The following is a 17,648-nucleotide window of genomic DNA, read 5'->3' as shown; positions in this document are numbered from 1 at the left end:
TGCATCAGAGAAGCCAAGTCCTCTATCTTTCCCTAAGATCTTACTTCTGAGGCCTACCTCTCAGAAGCCAAGGGGCACCTTGATCTTTGTAAGGGTTTTATGGCCCCTGCTAATGGAGGGGAGTGAGAGCTTTCCCCAGCCATAGACAAAGATCTGTAGCAGTCCCAAATATAATGTATGTAAGGACATAAAGAGCTTTAACAACTAAAAACAGCCAAAAAAGGTGCAAAATGTCAGGAGCCTCTTAGATTTAAGATTTGCTTCAGTCTACAGCACTCCCTAATGCTTCCAGCAGGAGCTCAACTAACTTGTGATGGGCCTGAAATGACTTTGGTTTCTGTGGAAACTTAAGTAACGCTTCCGGTTTATCTGGTTTTAAATATGTCATCCAAGATAGCACTAGCACCTTACTCATAGAAGACCTTTCACCTGACAGCTGTACAATGCTTCACAGATACAAAGGCCAGGGTGGATCCAGGGAAAAGGTGCAATGTTGAGGTTTCCACCACCTCCCCCCCAGCTTTGATTCCTGGTTCACCCAAAGCTTAAAACTAACAGTCTGGCAATGGCAGTAGCTTTTCTAGTCAGGCAGCAGTGAGAGACTCACTTAAGACCTCATTGTAATCCCCCTGATCCCTTCTGAACTCTTCCACAGGTGTTAATGACCATTTATTCTTCTTTTTTAAAGATCTTGATCGTCGTCCATTAATCAAGCTATCCTTTCTTCTGTAGTTCTGCTGTTATCTGCTCCTGGTGTCATAGCTCATATTTCACAGCCCTGCAGGCTGTTTTTTAACTCCACCTAAAAACACCAACTTGGGTGCGGAAATAACTTTCAGTGAAGTACTGGGTAAGTTTTCAAGACGCTCAAGGCTAGGTTTTCCTTTGGATCTGAAAAGATGTACATTTAATTCTAATTACTATAGGACTGAAACAACTGCTTTTGCTTTATTTTTGCCCAGTTCTCTATGGTTTTCTAAATAATATTACAACAAAATAATGTACATTCCAATAAGGTTGTGTTAGCTTCAATATTAAACAATATAGACTTAGGTCCCCTAGCATACTAGTAAACTTCTAGTTTATTTTGAACTGAACAAAAATGTGTTGTTTATATGTGATGATACACAATAACAACTGCACCTCTTTTCAAAATCCTAAATCTGCCCCTAAGTAAGGACAGTTGGCCTTCCAATGCCCTGTTTTTAGGTAGTACCCCTCCCCACTTTTTTGGCTGGATTCCTACCTGCATGGTTTGAATTCGTTGTTTTAAAGGGTTTTAAGTGGTGTTTTGTTTTTATTTTTAAGCATTTGTGGGTTTTTTTGTTTGTGTTTTTATAAATTTTGTTTTAAATGTGTGGGTTTTGTGGGGGGAAGGGGGGTTTCCGACGTAAAAGTTAATTTCCTTATTTAAGCAGGTTTCTATTTCTGGGTTCCCTTAAGACTAGAAACTTTGAACTTCTGCATCAACCTTCGGTTTAGGCTTACTCTGTCCTAGCTGCAGCTAATTATTAAACATTATTATCAATCTAACTTGGGGGTAGGCAACCCTAGCATGCATGCCAAAGTGTGGCGCTCAGGGTGGACAGCAGGGAAGGGGCCAAGGCTGCGCTACCACAATAAAGATCAGGCCCCTCGCAGCTCCCCCGCCATCCACCCCGGCACGCCAGCATCTTACAGTCGGCTGTGAGTGTTTTCAGCAAAAACGCTGCTGACCCGATCTACCTGCCGAGTTTCAGAGGCTGCAGCCCTAAACGGCAAGCTCTGTATTGCAGAGGGACTGCATACAGTCGTAAACTAGAAGGGACCGCGGAAGATCATCGCATCCAGCCCCCTGCACCAAGCAAGAAATTTAAGTGGTGGTCAGGAGACGCCAGCAAGGTGACTCTCCAGTCTCCTTTCGAAGGTTTCCAGGGTCCGCGATTGCACCACGTCTGGAAGCAGCTTATTCCACGGCCTGGACACCCTGAGCTGCACATGTAAGACCACTATTGAAAAGCCCCTGCACCGCTCCCCAAACACTCCCCGAGCTGTCTCCCTCAAGGCAGCCAGAAGTGCTTCTTAGCCGCCGGGGGCTGGGTGACTATCAGGCCTTGGCCTCTTCTTTCCTCTTCAGCCCTCAGCAGAGGAGGCTTCACCTGAGAGGCTCAGGGCAAGCGTGCGGCTTGTCGCGCTCTTCCCCTCCCGGCCTATCCCCTCCCCCGGGCTGCGCCTCAGTGACGCGATGCCGTGGGGCTGCAGGCTCGGGGCGGGACTAAGGCAGGGACTAAGGCCTCCCCTGGAGGCCGGACTCTGCTGCCCCGCTGTTTCCGGCGCGGGGCGCGGCAGGAAGCGCTCGCAGAGCTGCCCGGTGAGCGTGGGGGGCCGGGGCCGGGGCCGGGGCCGGGGTCGGGGTCGGGGTCGGGCGCTGCCGCACGAGCCCTTCCCGCAGTCTGTGGGGGCAGCCGTGGCGCGGGGCTGGGCTGCGAGGTGGCAGAGCCGCTCTTTGCAGCAGGGCGGCCTGGGGGCTTCTCCTCGCGGCCGCACAGCGGAGCCGCCCCAGCTGCTCTTCTCCCTTTCTTTCCGCCAACTGAGACCGCCTGCACCCCTGCGGCTTCCCGCCCTCCAAAACGCAAGCTTGTGTCGGGAGCAGAAATGCAGCTTGGCCTCACTTGAGCAGCTTGCCGCGAGCGGAGTAGGAAGCCGGGTCCTGCACGTGCTGCGGGCGACTTCTCCACCTCTGCCCCCCGGCACTGCAGGGCCTGGCTGCTGTGTTGGCGGTGCAGAGAGGTATTAGTTACCCCCTTCACAGCAGTGTTGCTTGGTCCCAGTTGTGTCCATTTCCATTTGGCGCACCCATTCCTGGCATAGACGTTACAGCTGTGTTGTATTGCGGCATCCTGTAGTATTGTGCTGTGGCCTTTCAGCAGGTTCCTCTTGGACCCTGTGTAAAATTCGGTATGGGATCCCCCTCCTCTTGCTTAGATAACTAGCCACTGAAACTTATAGCATGTTGGTTGTTTTAACCTGTTAATGCAGCAGGGATTGCAGCTGAGACCTTTGCCGTGTCCCAGATCAGGACGCTGTCTGACTTGCCAATAGCTGGATGAAAGCCCAGGTTTAGGGAAACAAGTGTACAACTCTGCAATCTAGGATTGTCCCAAAAATATCTGGGAGAGTTGATTACTATTAAATATCAAGGCCTAGTAAAATGGCAAAGAACAAGTGAGACTTAATTGGCAGGACTTCTTTTGGTGATCAGACAAGAAGTTTCCTCATTGATTTCAGTAATTCCATGTACGAATCAGTCTTTTTTTTTTTCTTTAAAGAAAAGGAAGAGTCTTTCTTCTATAACTCTCGTTCAGAAATATAAACCTTTCCTTTTAACCGTGTTCCTTCTGCCATGTTGTTTCTCAAAGAGATTTTTCTGCAGGGCCTCAGAATAGCCTTGGGAAGGATGTCCTACTGTTTATCCAAAGCCTTTCTGAAATGACCCCTTCACATTTGAGTAGCTGCCTTCCTGCAATTGCAACTGCTTCTGCCTCTACTAAAACATGACATGCCCAGCAATAATTTGAGAGCACTAACATGCTATTTTCACTAAGTTTTGACCATCTTGACAAAGATCTCTATGTCTAGCACTATTGTCTGTGTGCATAGCAGCAGAAGGTAACCAGGTCAAAAACTTGGTCTCAGATTCAAAGGTTGAAGTTTTGATCTGCAGCCACCTGGCCCTCAGCTGACAAGGAAATATCGATTCTTAGGGCCTTGTTACGCTTTAATTTTAAGCGTAGGTGACACATAGGGAGGGCACAGGGGGGCCCGTGCCCCCCACCCCCCCGAGAGCGCTGGTGCCTGCCCTGACTGGGAGTGCTGTGGCTGGTAGGGGGGCCTGGAGAACACTAGTGCCCCCCCCAAATTGCCTCTGCAGCTGCTGGCTGGCTGCTGGAGGACCCCCCCCCCCATGCCACCAGTCTCAGGAGGCACCAGTCGCCTATGATTTTAAGTAGCATGTAGAGCTCTTAACCCCTGGATTGTCCACACATCAACACCTGAAACTAGGTTTAAGGTATGCCATGCCTGGGCAGGTTTTTCTCTGATCTGTGTTACCCAAGTTGTCCTCCAGCATCCCGGAACGCAGTGTCTCCTCCTTTCCTGGGTGAACAAACTTCCCACCTCCCCTCCCTGCCCCTCCCCCCACCCAACTCTACTATCCAGGTAGTAGTTCTGGCAGCCAAGTCAACTCCTCCTCTAGCCCCCTGAAACATGAGCTTGCCACCTCCAGAGCTGCAGCCCCATGCAAACAGCCTGCAGAACATATGCCCACTAACCTAGTTGCAGGACACAGATGGGTGCAGGAGTGTGGTTTAGGAAAGGTGGGGGAAGGAAAACCAATTTAGGAAGCTGGATCAGGTTCCCATGAGCTGGGGCTTCCTTCCTGGCCCAGAGGCAGTAACTCCCCCAAAAGCTCCTTCCCTCACCACTTCTACCTCCCAGCTACCCTGGGAAGCACAGCCAGCACTCCCCCAAACTCCAATTCCAAATCCCAATATTAAGCATTAAGTCTTCTTCAATTTACTTTATCTATTTTTAATTCTTTTTTTCCCACTTCTATGACTTCTTTCATTTCACCACCCACCTTTCCCCTACCCCAATCCCAGTCTCCTACCTCCCATTTCATCACCCAACCCTTCCTATTAATTCTGTCTCATAGCTTCACATTCCTGCCGTTGTCCCCCCACCACCGCACGTCTGTCATACATACCCACTTAGAGCAAAGGATAGAAACGTCCTGGCTCTCCTGTAATAGCAACTCATAGTTGTAGCTCCTAATCAGGCCCCTGCTCACCAGCCCTCTAGTGGCAAGTCATAGCTGTGCACATGCTTAAGGTGTGATTGCTCCAAACTGGAGCTAACACTAACACTAATCAACATTTGAGCAGCTCAAAATGTAACCTGTAATAAGGCTCTTAAATTTAAGTTACAGAAAAGATGTCAACCTCCAGTTATGTAAAGTTAGAATATATATAGTTATGGAGTTAGAAGTAAGGTTGTAATCCAGGGAAGACTTAAGGGGTGTGCTTAATTTAACATACAGTGGTCTCTTCAGTGAGCATGAAATTACAAGCATAGTTGAATGTAAGATTAAAGTTTAGGTCAGTAGCTAGTATATTTTATAGTGTGTGCTTGCTTAGTCACAAGTGCTTGTTTGGGGACAGTTTATAAAGGTACATACTTCTCACCACTGTCATTACCTTAAGAAAGCTAGTAGAGATGATAGATGCTTTTTCAGAAGTGTTTTGTTGGCATTATGGAAATTGATTGTATTTTGACAAAAGTGTTCTAGTAGAGCAAAGCCATGGCTTAACATATTCCCAGCTCCTTGATAAAAAAGAAAAACATATCCAATGTAAGCCTCATCTTCAAGGAATTTTTTTGTATCAACGTAATTTGGTGAGGGGAGGGAGAAAGTGAGAAGAAGATATACTGGGATACAAACTGTAGATTGAATCCACTACAGACTCAGTTATGAAATTACTCTACATCCCAGACATACTTTTTTTTTTAATAAGGCACCCCCTTCCCATATATTAGCACAAATATAATTACAGAATACATAATCAAATGTCTAGTCAGGTATCTTGCATAAACTAAATGGTGTGCTGATCTGTAAAAAAGCAAGTCAGTGGAAACTGGGCAAATAGGGCATTTGTGAGTGCCTGAATGTTTGTTCATGTTACTTTTTTTTGCTGGCTTATACTGCCCCACATATTCATTTGGAGGGAGGTGAGCGAGTAGTTAGCAGTACTAATACAGTTGTGATCAACTTGTCAGTTTCACATCAAAGTAGTAGACTTTGATATTTGAGAACTGTGGAAAAAAGTTTGTGATTTGTTCTAACCCTCCATTAGTATCTGTTTGAAAAAACATCTGGAAAATGAACCTCTTCCTGGAAACGCTCGAAGTCCTGGTGCTCTCCATATACTACCTGCTGGAGGCTCTAGTTCGGTGTGTTATTCCCAGGCGAAAGAAGAATGTTACTGGTGAAATAGTGCTGATCACAGGAGCAGGGAGTGGAATTGGAAGACTGATGGCCTTAAAGTTTGCCCGTCTTGGAGCTGTCCTTGTTCTTTGGGACATCAATCCAGAAGGTAACAAGGAGACTGGTAGACTAGCCAAGGAAGCTGGAGCAGTGAGAGTGCACACCTATGCCTGTGACTGCAGCAAAAGGGAAGAGGTCTACAAAGTTGCAGATCAGGTAAAATAGTTCATGCCTGTTAAGGTATTTTGTGTTACACATCTGATTATCATGTATTGACCTCCTGCCTTGAAGTCTCCAAACTTAGTAGGTCCAGAGTTCATGGAACATATACTACCTGTCTTCAACACTGGCAGTGTCTAGTGTTGATTTAATCATACACTACTACTTCGTGTTTCCTCCTTACCCTCCCCTGCAAACTATTTGCATTCCTCTTCCTGCTAAAAAGGAGAAAAATCCTTCTGACTTAATTTGAACCTAGGTTACTGCAAAGGGGATGCTGGGATATAAATTGGTCCTTCACTAAGTAGTTTCAGTTGCTGAGTAGTTACTAGGAGTGAAATTCTACTTCCCTTTGCGCATCTAAATGGCAGCTTTCTAGCCATGTACATGGAGTGTTTGACTTGCATGCAGACAGATATTCAACTCTTCCTTTCCCTTCCCCCAGCCCGTGCAATAAGGACATAAGTTTGAGAGTGTTGACTTAGTATGCACAGCTGGCTTCAGGCTGATCTGGCAGGTGCACATAACTGTGCCCCAGTCATGAAAATATAACTTGCCAGAAACCCATTGCCAATGTGTGTTAGAAGGAAGAGCATATTCTTGGTTTTTAGTCCCAGCATGTGTGTGGTTAGGATACTACCCAAAAAGCCACAAACCTGGGTTCTAAGGGAGTTTGAACCCACGTCTTGGTTCAAAGCATAGTCATTTAACCTGTGGCATGGTAGTAAGGAAATATCCAGTCCTCTCTGAAGTGCTACTTTTGGCCTGCTGGTCTGGGGAGCCAAGAGACTGGGAGACGCAGGGCCAGGAGAAAAAGAACAACCAAGTAAGATGACTGCTGTTCTGGAAAGGAGCCAGCTTTAGGGATCAACCTAGTGGCTTGCTCCCAATTAGATAGAAACTTCCCCACTGCTCTTTATCCTCTTTCTCCAGTGACTGTGAAATGCAAGGGGTGGTGGTTCAGCTTCCAGAGGAGCTCTGGAGAAAGATCTAGATAATGCCTGGCCTGTGATGTGGTGGGTTTGGTGATTCCCAAACTGTAAGGGGAATGCACAGAGGACTTGGGTCTCTGGCTTTCTGAGTGAGTGCTTGAACCACTGAGTGATCAGAACTAAACCAAAGTCTACTCATTTTTCTCTTCTCTCTCTCTCCCTGCTTTTTCCCTGGACTTATGTGACATATACCTGGCCAATGCCTAGCCCTACTGTGCATTCTCAGTCTATGGGCACACACATGCATACACAGTGGAAAGGCAAGGCAAAATCCACATGGGCATGCAACTGGAACACTGCCCTTTTGATGCACAACAATAGGTAGAATTCTGTTCTAGGCGTATTAAACCGATATATTAATAGGTCAACCTTCTATCAAGAATGAGCACTGAAAGTAGTTGTACCTTGTTCTTATAAGTGGTTAATCCTTTTTACCCAATTCTTAGCTATATAGATTTAGTAACTGGTATTGGTAATAATGCCTACAGCCAAGTTTCATGAAAGTCTTCCAAAAACTGCAGAGATCTGGCCCCACTGGAATCTGAGACCCTTTCACCCACCTGCCCCATACATGGGCCAGTGATCCAAGTAGGGCTCTTTGAGGTGGCATGAGGGGGTAGGGAATGGGATGGAGGGCCGGGGCAGGGCAGAGCCGTGAATGGGAATGGGTTGAGGAGGGTCTCTGGGAATGGGAAATGTGTAGGGGTCTTTGGGAATGTAGGATGGAGTTAGTGGGAGGCTGGGAATGTGGAGTGGGGGAGAGTGGAGGTCTCTGGGAATGGTGGGGGGAGGAGGCAGGCCTGGAATGGCAGAGGGGGTGGTATCTCCAGGAACAGGGCATGGCATCGGGGCTTTGTCGGCTTGGGGAGCGGTAGTGGTTTTTTTCAGATCCTGGCAGGGTTGGGACTTCTGCAGTTTGGGAGCAGGAGGGGACCAGACTCTGGCCCACCCCAGCTTGTACCCCCTGAGCCCTTTCCCTGCCAGCACTGGTTGGTCTTTGATAACCCCTGAGCTGTCAGGAAGGTATACTGTCGCTCAGGCTGTGTAGTATCAGAGTGCAACCTCTGAAGAAAGGATTATTGTAATTCAAAAGAAAGAACAGAGGTGTCAAAGTACTGGCTTAAGTGAGCTTCTGCCTGTGCAGTGAGTGACACAATCCTACATTGTTGGGGTGTCCAGGTGAGAAATCTTGCCAATACAGATACGTTTTTTTCCACTAGAACCTAAGGACACTAAAACCCTATGTTTAACTTAACTAACAAGGGTGGTATATTTTAGAAAGGTTGTCCTGCATTGCAGCAAAATATCTGCTAGCTGTATGGCTGCTAACAGGTAAGTCCCCAACAGGGGTTGCTAAAAAGAAAAGGTGCTGAAATTCAACACCATTCCCTACCCAAAAAAAAAGTGTCTGACCTGCCCCAGAGGGATACAGTACTAGAGAGAGACAAAGGGAAAAGCCTGATGTGGAAAGGTTGCCAATTTTGATGTAAATATGAAACGTGTTTTTTAAAATAGTTAAGGCTATTGTATGACAGCTTGTCTTTTTATGTCCAGGTGAAAAAAGAAGTTGGAGATGTTAACATCCTAATCAATAATGCTGGTATTGTAACTGGAAGGAAATTTATTGAATCTTCAGATTCCCTTATGCAGAAAACCATGGAAGTGAACGCAATAGCACATTTCTGGGTAACTTTTTTTTTACTTTTTTAAAGATAAGCTTACTAACACCAAAAGAAGGGTATGGGTGGTAGCGTTGAGACAAGGGTTGTATTTGTCTTGTTTGAGTGGGAACCAAGATTTTTTTTTTCCCCCAGTTGGGAATTGGACACTTGTGTGCAGTTTTGAGGCCACACTCTCAAATTGTGGCATATCCGTAAGCCTCCTGTGTAGAAGAGGAGGCAACCCAGAGATTGGAGGAATGGCAGCAGCCCCTATTATTTGCATGAAGCTTGACTTAGCTTAGAGAGAGAGCATGTGCAACCTCCCAGGGTAGGCTTGTTGTATTCAGAAGCACTGCTGGAATAACTCTTATCAGCCTTACTGTCTGCCAGTTTGAAAGAGGACATTGAGCTTGTATAGCTAAGCCAAAATGCTGGTTGCTTCATTACTAGAAAAGATCTATTGGCTGCTATCATGAAGAGAGAAGTAGGACCTGTTCTGACTATTTGGACAAACTACAGATAATAATGCAAGCTTCCAGTTAGAAATGGAACCTGGACTCCCAGATTTATTCAGACACACAAATTCCTTGTAAAATCAATGGGAAGTTAGGCAACTAAGTAAGATGTTACCACTTAAACACCCTACATGCATGTGGGCCCAGGTAATAGAGAGCATTGCTAGATGTCCTAAATGTCAATCTCATATACTTTGGCACACATGACTACTTTGTGACAAAGGAAAGTAATTTGAGTTGTGTTTCTGCATGCATGAGAGTGATATTGTATACAAAGAACTGTGGAGGGCTTATAAAAACATACTGTTCTTCCATGTTTTTCCCTCAAATGGAAAAACTGGTACAATCCACAAGTGATGGCGAGGGGAAGATTAGAAGTTCAGGTTTCCCATTCCTGACTGTTGTTTAAAGTTTTAAGGAGTGGTGGTTTTATTTCACACTGGCAGCCAACATGGAAAAAAGTTGATGTGCTGAGCTCATATGCATAGGAAACCTGCATCTTAGAGAACATCTTTGTTTCATAAAGTGCTCTCTGACTGGCAACAAACTAGTTTCTACCTTATTTCCAGTAACTGATAACATGAGGGAACAAAAATATATTGATGAGTCTGGCTTCCATGTGCAGATGATGAACTTCCTGCCCTGTCCTGTGCAGTCTAGAGTGCAGCTAACTGTGTGCGTTATGGCTTGTTGTAAGCAGAAGTTTCCTGGCAGGATTCTTTCTAACATAGTACTCTCTTTTGAACTGATAAATGTGAAATATTAGTAGGAAATGTTCAGTGGTTAATTGTGGCTTTCCCCCATGTTTCATAGACATACAAAGCCTTCCTTCCAGCTATGATTGCCTCTAACCATGGACATTTGGTTAGTATTGCAAGCGCAGCAGGACTCTTTGGCACCAATGAGCTTGCAGGTTAGTATATTTTTAAAGGACTGTCTTCATGGAAATAAAGGTAAATGTTTTACCAAAAATACTCTTCTTCCTATAGGTGAGGATTTTCAATAATAAAGGCTGAATGGTTAGTTTTGGTGCCTAAATACGAAGTTTGACTTTCAAATCCTATGAATACCTTGTAACACTGCCCCCCCCCACACACACCCATATCCTCCATCCTATTTGCTTGGTATAGCTGAACATTAGGCCAGTCACATAGATGAAGCTCTGATAAGTAACTGGTGCAAACTCGCCTACAGAAATTCTTGCCAGAGAAATCAGACTTGATGAACACACACATTGGGCTTGGTGAATGCAACAAGCATGTTTAGTAATGCTTAATTAATTCAAAGAGCAATAAGAACATGATCCTTCACAGGTGCCTAACTTTCCTGTTGTTGTACAGTCATTTTGTAGTGCAAAAATATGTGGTGTTTCAGAGCAACATTTCACTTATCCATTGTTTCTGGGCCCATATTTCAAGACAATGTACAGTAGTTCAGGAAATGAAGGCATGGAAGGAGGTATGGAGGGCTATACTAACAAAGAAAAAACAAAAACAACCCCCGGCTGAATACAAGGTAAAGGATGCTGATGTTAGCACCACTGTCCACTAGATGGTGCTAAGGGATCATTAAAGCACAATTAACCCTTAAATGGATGTGAAATATGAAAACACATATCAATTCTGACTTTAGTGATACAAAAAATGTTATTTTAGCAGTTTCTGTATACAGAGACACAAACAGTACAATGATCTCACCCAATCCTAGATGTTACTCTGCTCAACAGAAAAGGTGGCCAAATGGTTCCTGAAAGCAGAGGGTGCATCATTGGCTGGGATGGTCCAGACAGGTGTTGAAGGCTAGATTTATGTTGACACACACTGAACTGTTTTGCTTCCCCCTTTTATGCTTTTCCTCAACTTCACTCCTTTGATGACTCTTTGCTTCTGGATTGGTTTTCCATGAGTCAGTATACTGTCCATATTTTATCTTGTCAGCATATTCCTTTGTTCAACAGACCCATCACACACATACCTCTTAATCTGGCCTTTTCTGGTGTCCCAGTCTGGACAATATTCATTGGTCTTCTCTTATCACCTTTCATTAACATAGCTAATCATTCCATCCCTCTGATTCAGCTAGTTAGTGCCAAATTCAGTTGATTTGAGCTGGTAACAAGACTTATTTCTATGTTATGTTAGACAAACTTCTCACAGTGATAGAAAAGAAAAGCAACATCATGCAAGCAAAATTCAAGGCCATAAGATGCCTGCAAGAGGCTATAAGCTGCCTTCAAGAATAACTCAAGATCATCTGACATTACAGGCACAAGCAAAATGAAAAATTCATATAATAATGAGGCTATACAAAACTTAAGCAATGATAAAATAAGGCTAAATATAAAAGAGAATTTAAATAATACTATAATTCACCACTCAGGCTTGGAATCCATTGCCAGCCAGATCTGACCTGGGCTGGACTTTGCCTGCTCCTGGGCTAAGGCTAGCAGACAAACCCTTGATGTTGGTGATATAAGACAGTAGGAGAGAAGAGGAGAAGCTGACAGTAATGATGGAAAGGTTGTGGCTTAATGCTGGAGAAATGAGGTGAAGGAGATGGATCTGATAACAGCCTTTAACTACCTGAAGGGTGGGTCCACAGAGGATGGAGCTAGACTGTTTTCATTGGTGACAATGATAGAAAAAGGAGGAATGATCTCAAGTTGCAGCAAGGGAGGTTGAGGTTGGATATTAGGAAAAACGTTCTCATTGAGAGAGGGTGGTAAAGCACTGGAACAGGTTACCTAGAGCTCCAGCCTTGGAAGTTCTTAAGGCCTGGCTTGACAAAGCCCTGTCTGGGATGATCTAGTTGGTGATGGTCCTGCTTTCAGCAAGGGGTTGGACTGCATGACCTCCTGAGGTCCCTTCAAACCGTCATTTTCTATGATTCGATGATTGGGAGAAAAAACTGGGAGGAATTCTCCCTATTCTGGGCAGGCTGTATCAGAGGTGCAACAAGACATGGGAGGTGCAGCTAGAGCTGTGAGCATGAATCAGGGGATGGGAATGCATTTTGACTGAGAGTGCAGAGGGAAGATGAAGGAGCACCAGAGAGTTTAACATGAGCTAGCAAATGAGGTGGAGTTGAGGGGAAAATGGAGTGTGTAATTGGGGAATTTCAAATAGGAGGGAGAAATGAAGGGTGCCAACAACAGCTTTACCCGGCCTGGCTTGACTAATTGTTCCTGTGCTGTGGTGAGCTGTTTGTTATTACCAGATGTGTGTGTCTTGAAATTGATTGAATTTCTTACCCTGATTCTATAGGCTACATGAAGGTTATAGGTATGCAAATTGCTCCTATTAAAGCATCTCACTTTCTGTCAAAAGAAAGGAGGTCTGAGTTTTTGCCTAGTTTGTTCACAGATAGGATATGGAGAAGCAATAGTACCTCATCATGTTGGTAACAAAGCTTCCTTCACAAAAAAAAATGTCGAAACAATAACTCTGGTGTCTTTTATTTGCTTCCCAGATTATTGTGCAAGTAAGTTTGCAGCAGTGGGCTTTGCAGAAACCATTGATGTAGAGATGCACGCTCTGAAGAAAACTGGCATTAAAACAACCATTGTATGTCCATACTTCATCAATACAGGCATGTTTGATGGCGTTACAACCAGGTGATTGAAACGGAGGAGATTTTTCTGGTGTTACTTCTCTTTTCATGTGCAAATGCATTTGTTTTTACAAATGATTCTCCTGTAACTTGGAAGTGAAGAGAAAAATAGTGAAATGCAAGAAATGGTGGCTTTGAATTTGAAGCAGGGTAGAGAACGAAGTTGCTACAATTGAGTATCTTCGAATTGAGAACAAGATACAAAGTGAAAGCCTTGACAGTAGGGCTGTGTGAAGCTTTGGTCCTTAATTCGATTCAGCAGAGATTTGGCCCAATTCAGTAGCCATATCTCCAAATCTGAATCGAATGAGAGGACCCTTTAATCTCTCCAAATTAAATCAGAACCCTTCAAATCAATTCAGAGAAATTCAGAAATTCAGACACAGACACACCTTTAAATGCTTTTTCTACATACCTCAAGGTAGCAGGCAGCTAATCAATGCTGCGATGCTGGAGTGGATGGAGTATCCCACAAGTGCGGGGGGGACTCCCCAGCACGCTTGGCAGCAGACCCAGAAGTGGACCAGAAGCACTATGGGTCCACTTCCAGGTCCACCAGGGAACATGCTGAAGCGTCCCCCCAGCTTGGTGACTGGGTCCGTGGTAGGGGCACCTGGGATCCCTCTGCAGCCGATTGCCCAGTTGGGGGAACACAGAGGGGCCCTCCTGCGTGCTCCCTGGTGTGCGAGGATCCGGAGCCATGGCTGGCAAGCCAAGCTCACAGTCTCGGTCATGGTTGGTTGGTCAAGTGGTGGCAAATTGGAAACGGACAGGTTGGGATTAGCGGCGGTTGAGTCTGAGTGGCACTTACACTTTGATGGTAGGTAGGATCTTCAGTTACAGTAACAGATGTAAACAATAAACAACAGAGGAGTCTGTTGGCCCACGAGGTTCACAAGGAGCGGCCGCCCGTTGTTAGTCCCAGGGCTGGTCAACAGCTCATAAATGGGAGTAATCAAACAGACAAAACTGTAACACGTAGGTCGATAACCGGGGTCGTGACACCAGTCCAAGATGGACAACCAGATAGTCAATGATGAAAGCCGAGGTCCAAAGCCTCCGAAGTAAGTAGAGTCACGTCAAGGTACCAAGGGTGATCCAAAAGCGAGGTCAAAGTCAAAGCCGAAAACAGTCCAGTAACCGGGAAATCAATGCAGTTAGGATGACCTGAATCATGGCCAAAAGGTTAAATAAATCGGTCGAAAGCCAATAAATCAGAACTGCAATCACCAGAAATCAGGGGACACGAAGTGCCAATCGCTCAAGGGAAGAGATCGATAGGCCCTAAAGCCTGACTGGACGACAGTCCCTGGAGCACCAGTCTCTGTCTCCAGCTACCGCGATCTCCCCCCGAGGGAGGGGCGCACTGAACTTTTATATGAATTTAGTGGCCAATCAGAACGCTCTCTGTAGAGAAATTTCTAGCCAGATTACCTCATGTCAGGTTCTCACTGAGCATGCTCTCAGTCAAAAGCTGACACAGTCTGAGCATGCCTCTGTGGGGAAAGTAGGTCAGTAATGATTGAGAGGTCTGCAGGTCACCCAGGGGGCAAGGGCTGGGTGAGCCTTGGAACTTTCCACTCACAGAGTCAAACCGCGCATGTCAGTTTTAACTCTCTGCTGGCAGCACATACCTAAAATTTTGCTGCGACACCTGGCAGACCCAGAAGTAGACCAGAACTACTTCTGGTCCATTTCCAGGTTCACTGCTGAGCATGTGGGGGGGCCCCCTCCCTGCATTCCTGAGGGATGATCCTTCCGCCCCAGCATCGCAGCATTCACAAGCCATGCTGCTACCTCAAGGTATGTAGAAAAAACATTTAAAGCTGTGTTTGTGGCCGGATTACTGATTCTCCAAATCAGCATCGAATCTTCGGATTTGGATTCAGCTGAATCAAATCAGGAACAGTGATCTGAATCAACTAATCGAATCAGTGTCCCCAGCTTGGGCTGAATCTGAATCCAAATCAAATGGGGCCAGCTTTGCATACTCCTACTTGACAGTTACCGCAGTAATCATCATAGTCATATGTCTCTTGTACAGGTTTCCATGTCTACTTCCTATCCTGGATCCTGAGTATGCAGCTGAGGCAACCGTCAATGCTATTCTACGGGAACAAGTGTATTTGATAATCCCAGCACTAGTGTGTATTTTATTTGCTGTAAAAAAGTAAGGATTGGTATCTTCCTTGTTTCTTGTGTTTGTTGTTTTCCTTTCCTTGGTCAAATGTGGTGTTTCCGCTATTTATGCTCTGATTCCTGAGTGTTTCGGTTCACTTTTTATGTTGATAAACTCTTACCACAGAGTGGGTATTACATGGCATAATCCTGAACACATTTTATACAATGGAATACCTTCTATTGTTGAATGTATCCAAATCCTTTTATAAGGAGAAGCTCTTTTTAAAAAAATGTAAGCTAGGAAAAATTGCAGCTGGACTAATATGTTGATTGCATGGAGGACTGCTGTAGTGAGTCAGGTGAGTGAGAATTGGTAGAGTTGAGGTGGGTTAGATGCACAAACATGGATTTGGAGCCAAAGTTTAGGCTTCTGTTTTTAAACATTGACTGAAAATCCAAGGCAAAGAGCTGAGAGAACAATGACCAGACATTAAATTAGATAACACAGCATAGGCTTTAATGGGTTCGCAGAGCAAACCCCCTTCACAAAATACATCTGCCTGACTTTGGAGGTCTGTCCAATGAGGCTGCAGCACATAATCTCCAATGCTGGAGATATTCACCCACTGCTTAATCGCACTTTAAGATAATGGAAAAGACTTTAAAGACCAGTTTCTCCTTATGCAGTCAGGTGGTTCCCTTTAACTCTTTCTTTTGAGTTTCTGAAGGCTGGACACTCCCCTAGAAGCAGTTGGGGGTCCAACACTTACTTTAACTCCTTTTCTGTTTAAAATGATAGAATGTTGCTCAACAGTTGCATGTATTTAAGTGAGAAACTACTCGTAGGGATAAAAGGACTGTTCAAAACATTCTCCTGTATAATTTTATCTACAAACATGTTAATATTTTTAGGTTTTCATTGCTGTTGCCACCTCTTCTGCAAACCCTGCACTGGACTAGGGCATGAGAACATACTACACTGAAACTAGGCAACAATGGACTTGAGTCCAGAAAATGATAGTTTCTAAAACTTCTGACTTCCAAAGTCAATTATCTATTGCTGGAGTAGGAGGCCTATTAGCTTTGGGATGTCTCCCACTTCCTTAAGATCTTGGCAATATAGTAAATTGCCATGTAGAGACTGAAGTAATACATCAAAGAATGTGTCCTGTCTGGGGACTAGGGTTCCCGAGGTGTAATCCTGGCTCTGACAGACTAGCTTTTGTGGTACCAAGGGTCACCCCCTCTGCCTCAGTTTCTTTGGCTGTAAATTAGAGATTTGTCATCCCTGTGGGGATGCCGTGTGGACCGCTTGTCCAGAATTCTAGAAGCCATACATTTTCTTTTAATGGGGCTAGTCAGGTATGTGGCTCTTGTGAATTGTAAAACTCCATATAAATACTTTGTGCGTTCTTTTTCCTTTTCTCTCCTTCAGTTTACTGCCTGTGAAAGTAACACATCTCTGGGAAGATTACTTTGGAGTTTCTCATTCCATGGACCACTTCCGTGGTCTGGTGAAAAAGGACTGAAAACAGAATGACAATGTCAGACACCAGCAGCTTTACGCTAACATGAACCAGTTTAGAGAGACAAAAAGTCAGCTGCTTCAGCAGCCAAGAGCTTAAGGTGCCTCACACTTCATGTTTGTATCAGTTCTAATAAACAGCTTGCATCCTGTGCTGGCTTGTCCTCCAGTGAGAAGAACAGTGCAGTGTTTGTAGAAAGTTTGTTTAACCCAATCAGGAGTTCTGTCAGTAGTATCTGTCTTAATTTATGTACATGACAAAGTGATCATAAGTGGAACCTTCTGGGTGACCTCAGTTAAGAACTTGGCAGCGTAACGGAATTGGAAGCTGAATTGGCCTTGTTCTGTATGGATCTGGCTTGTAGAGGAGCAATATTAGGAAGCTTTCATTGTTAGTGATTGGCTAAGGGAGGTAATTCCCTGAACTGTCTGGCATCTTTTTACACTCTCTGAAAATCACTTTCTTATGAATATGACTAATGGCTGTGAAAATATGATAAATATTACACATGTTAATGGTGTGTGTGTGTGTACGTACACTTCTTTCTCTAATAATAAATGTGCTTTAATTACTCTGCAGTGGGGAGGCATGGGAAAAGGTGCCCACGGTCTCTGCCTCAGCCTACTACCTTAAAAAGACTTTCCCTTGGAACAGGAGGGCAGGTATATGTGGAGGTAATGGGTGCCTGGGCCCTTGCTTCTGAGGAGCTTGGTATTCTGCAGGCAGCCCAAAGCCTCCACAACTCTTAAACAGTGTTTTCCCCAAGATGCTTATCTGTGTCATGTCATTTGTGATGGCAGGGCACAGATAAGCTGATTTGGAGATGGGAGGGGTGGGGGAGTAGAGTGGCTGGACAGATAAAGGGGTACCTCCTCATCCGGTTTCCCAGGAGGCTGGAGTGCTCTTGCAGTGGCTGCTTAGTGTTTCCTTTTCCACTGTTGGGAGCTGAATGAAACTGAGCAGGGGCTTGAGGACAAATGCTG

The 17,648-nt window shown here is 45.0% G+C and overlaps 1 protein-coding gene across 2 annotated transcripts; it reads left to right on the top strand.

The window, feature by feature from the left end:
* The first annotated feature begins 2,229 nt into the window (after positions 1-2,229).
* LOC149869263 (epidermal retinol dehydrogenase 2-like) lies at positions 2,230-17,185 on the top strand. Of its 2 annotated transcripts, none has more exons than XM_090040009.1 (7): positions 2,230-2,350; positions 5,892-6,238; positions 8,788-8,919; positions 10,223-10,322; positions 12,878-13,022; positions 15,063-15,188; positions 16,575-17,185. In XM_090040009.1, exons 2-7 carry the CDS (start codon positions 5,918-5,920, stop codon positions 16,666-16,668), a joined length of 918 nt encoding a protein of 305 aa, XP_089896135.1. In that variant the 5' UTR covers positions 2,230-2,350; positions 5,892-5,917; the 3' UTR covers positions 16,669-17,185. The 2 variants fall into 2 exon arrangements, with proteins under 2 accessions (XP_089896135.1, XP_089896136.1); XM_090040010.1 differs by having other exon boundaries at positions 2,245-2,350; positions 6,004-6,238.
* Positions 17,186-17,648: the final 463 nt, after the last annotated feature.

The sequence above is a fragment of the Crocodylus siamensis genome, chromosome 3 (genome assembly GCF_052110815.1).
Source record: "Crocodylus siamensis isolate JL-2025a chromosome 3, ASM5211081v1, whole genome shotgun sequence".
Taxonomy (NCBI): Eukaryota; Metazoa; Chordata; order Crocodylia; family Crocodylidae; genus Crocodylus; species Crocodylus siamensis.
This window is presented reverse-complemented; position numbering and strand designations above follow the sequence as displayed.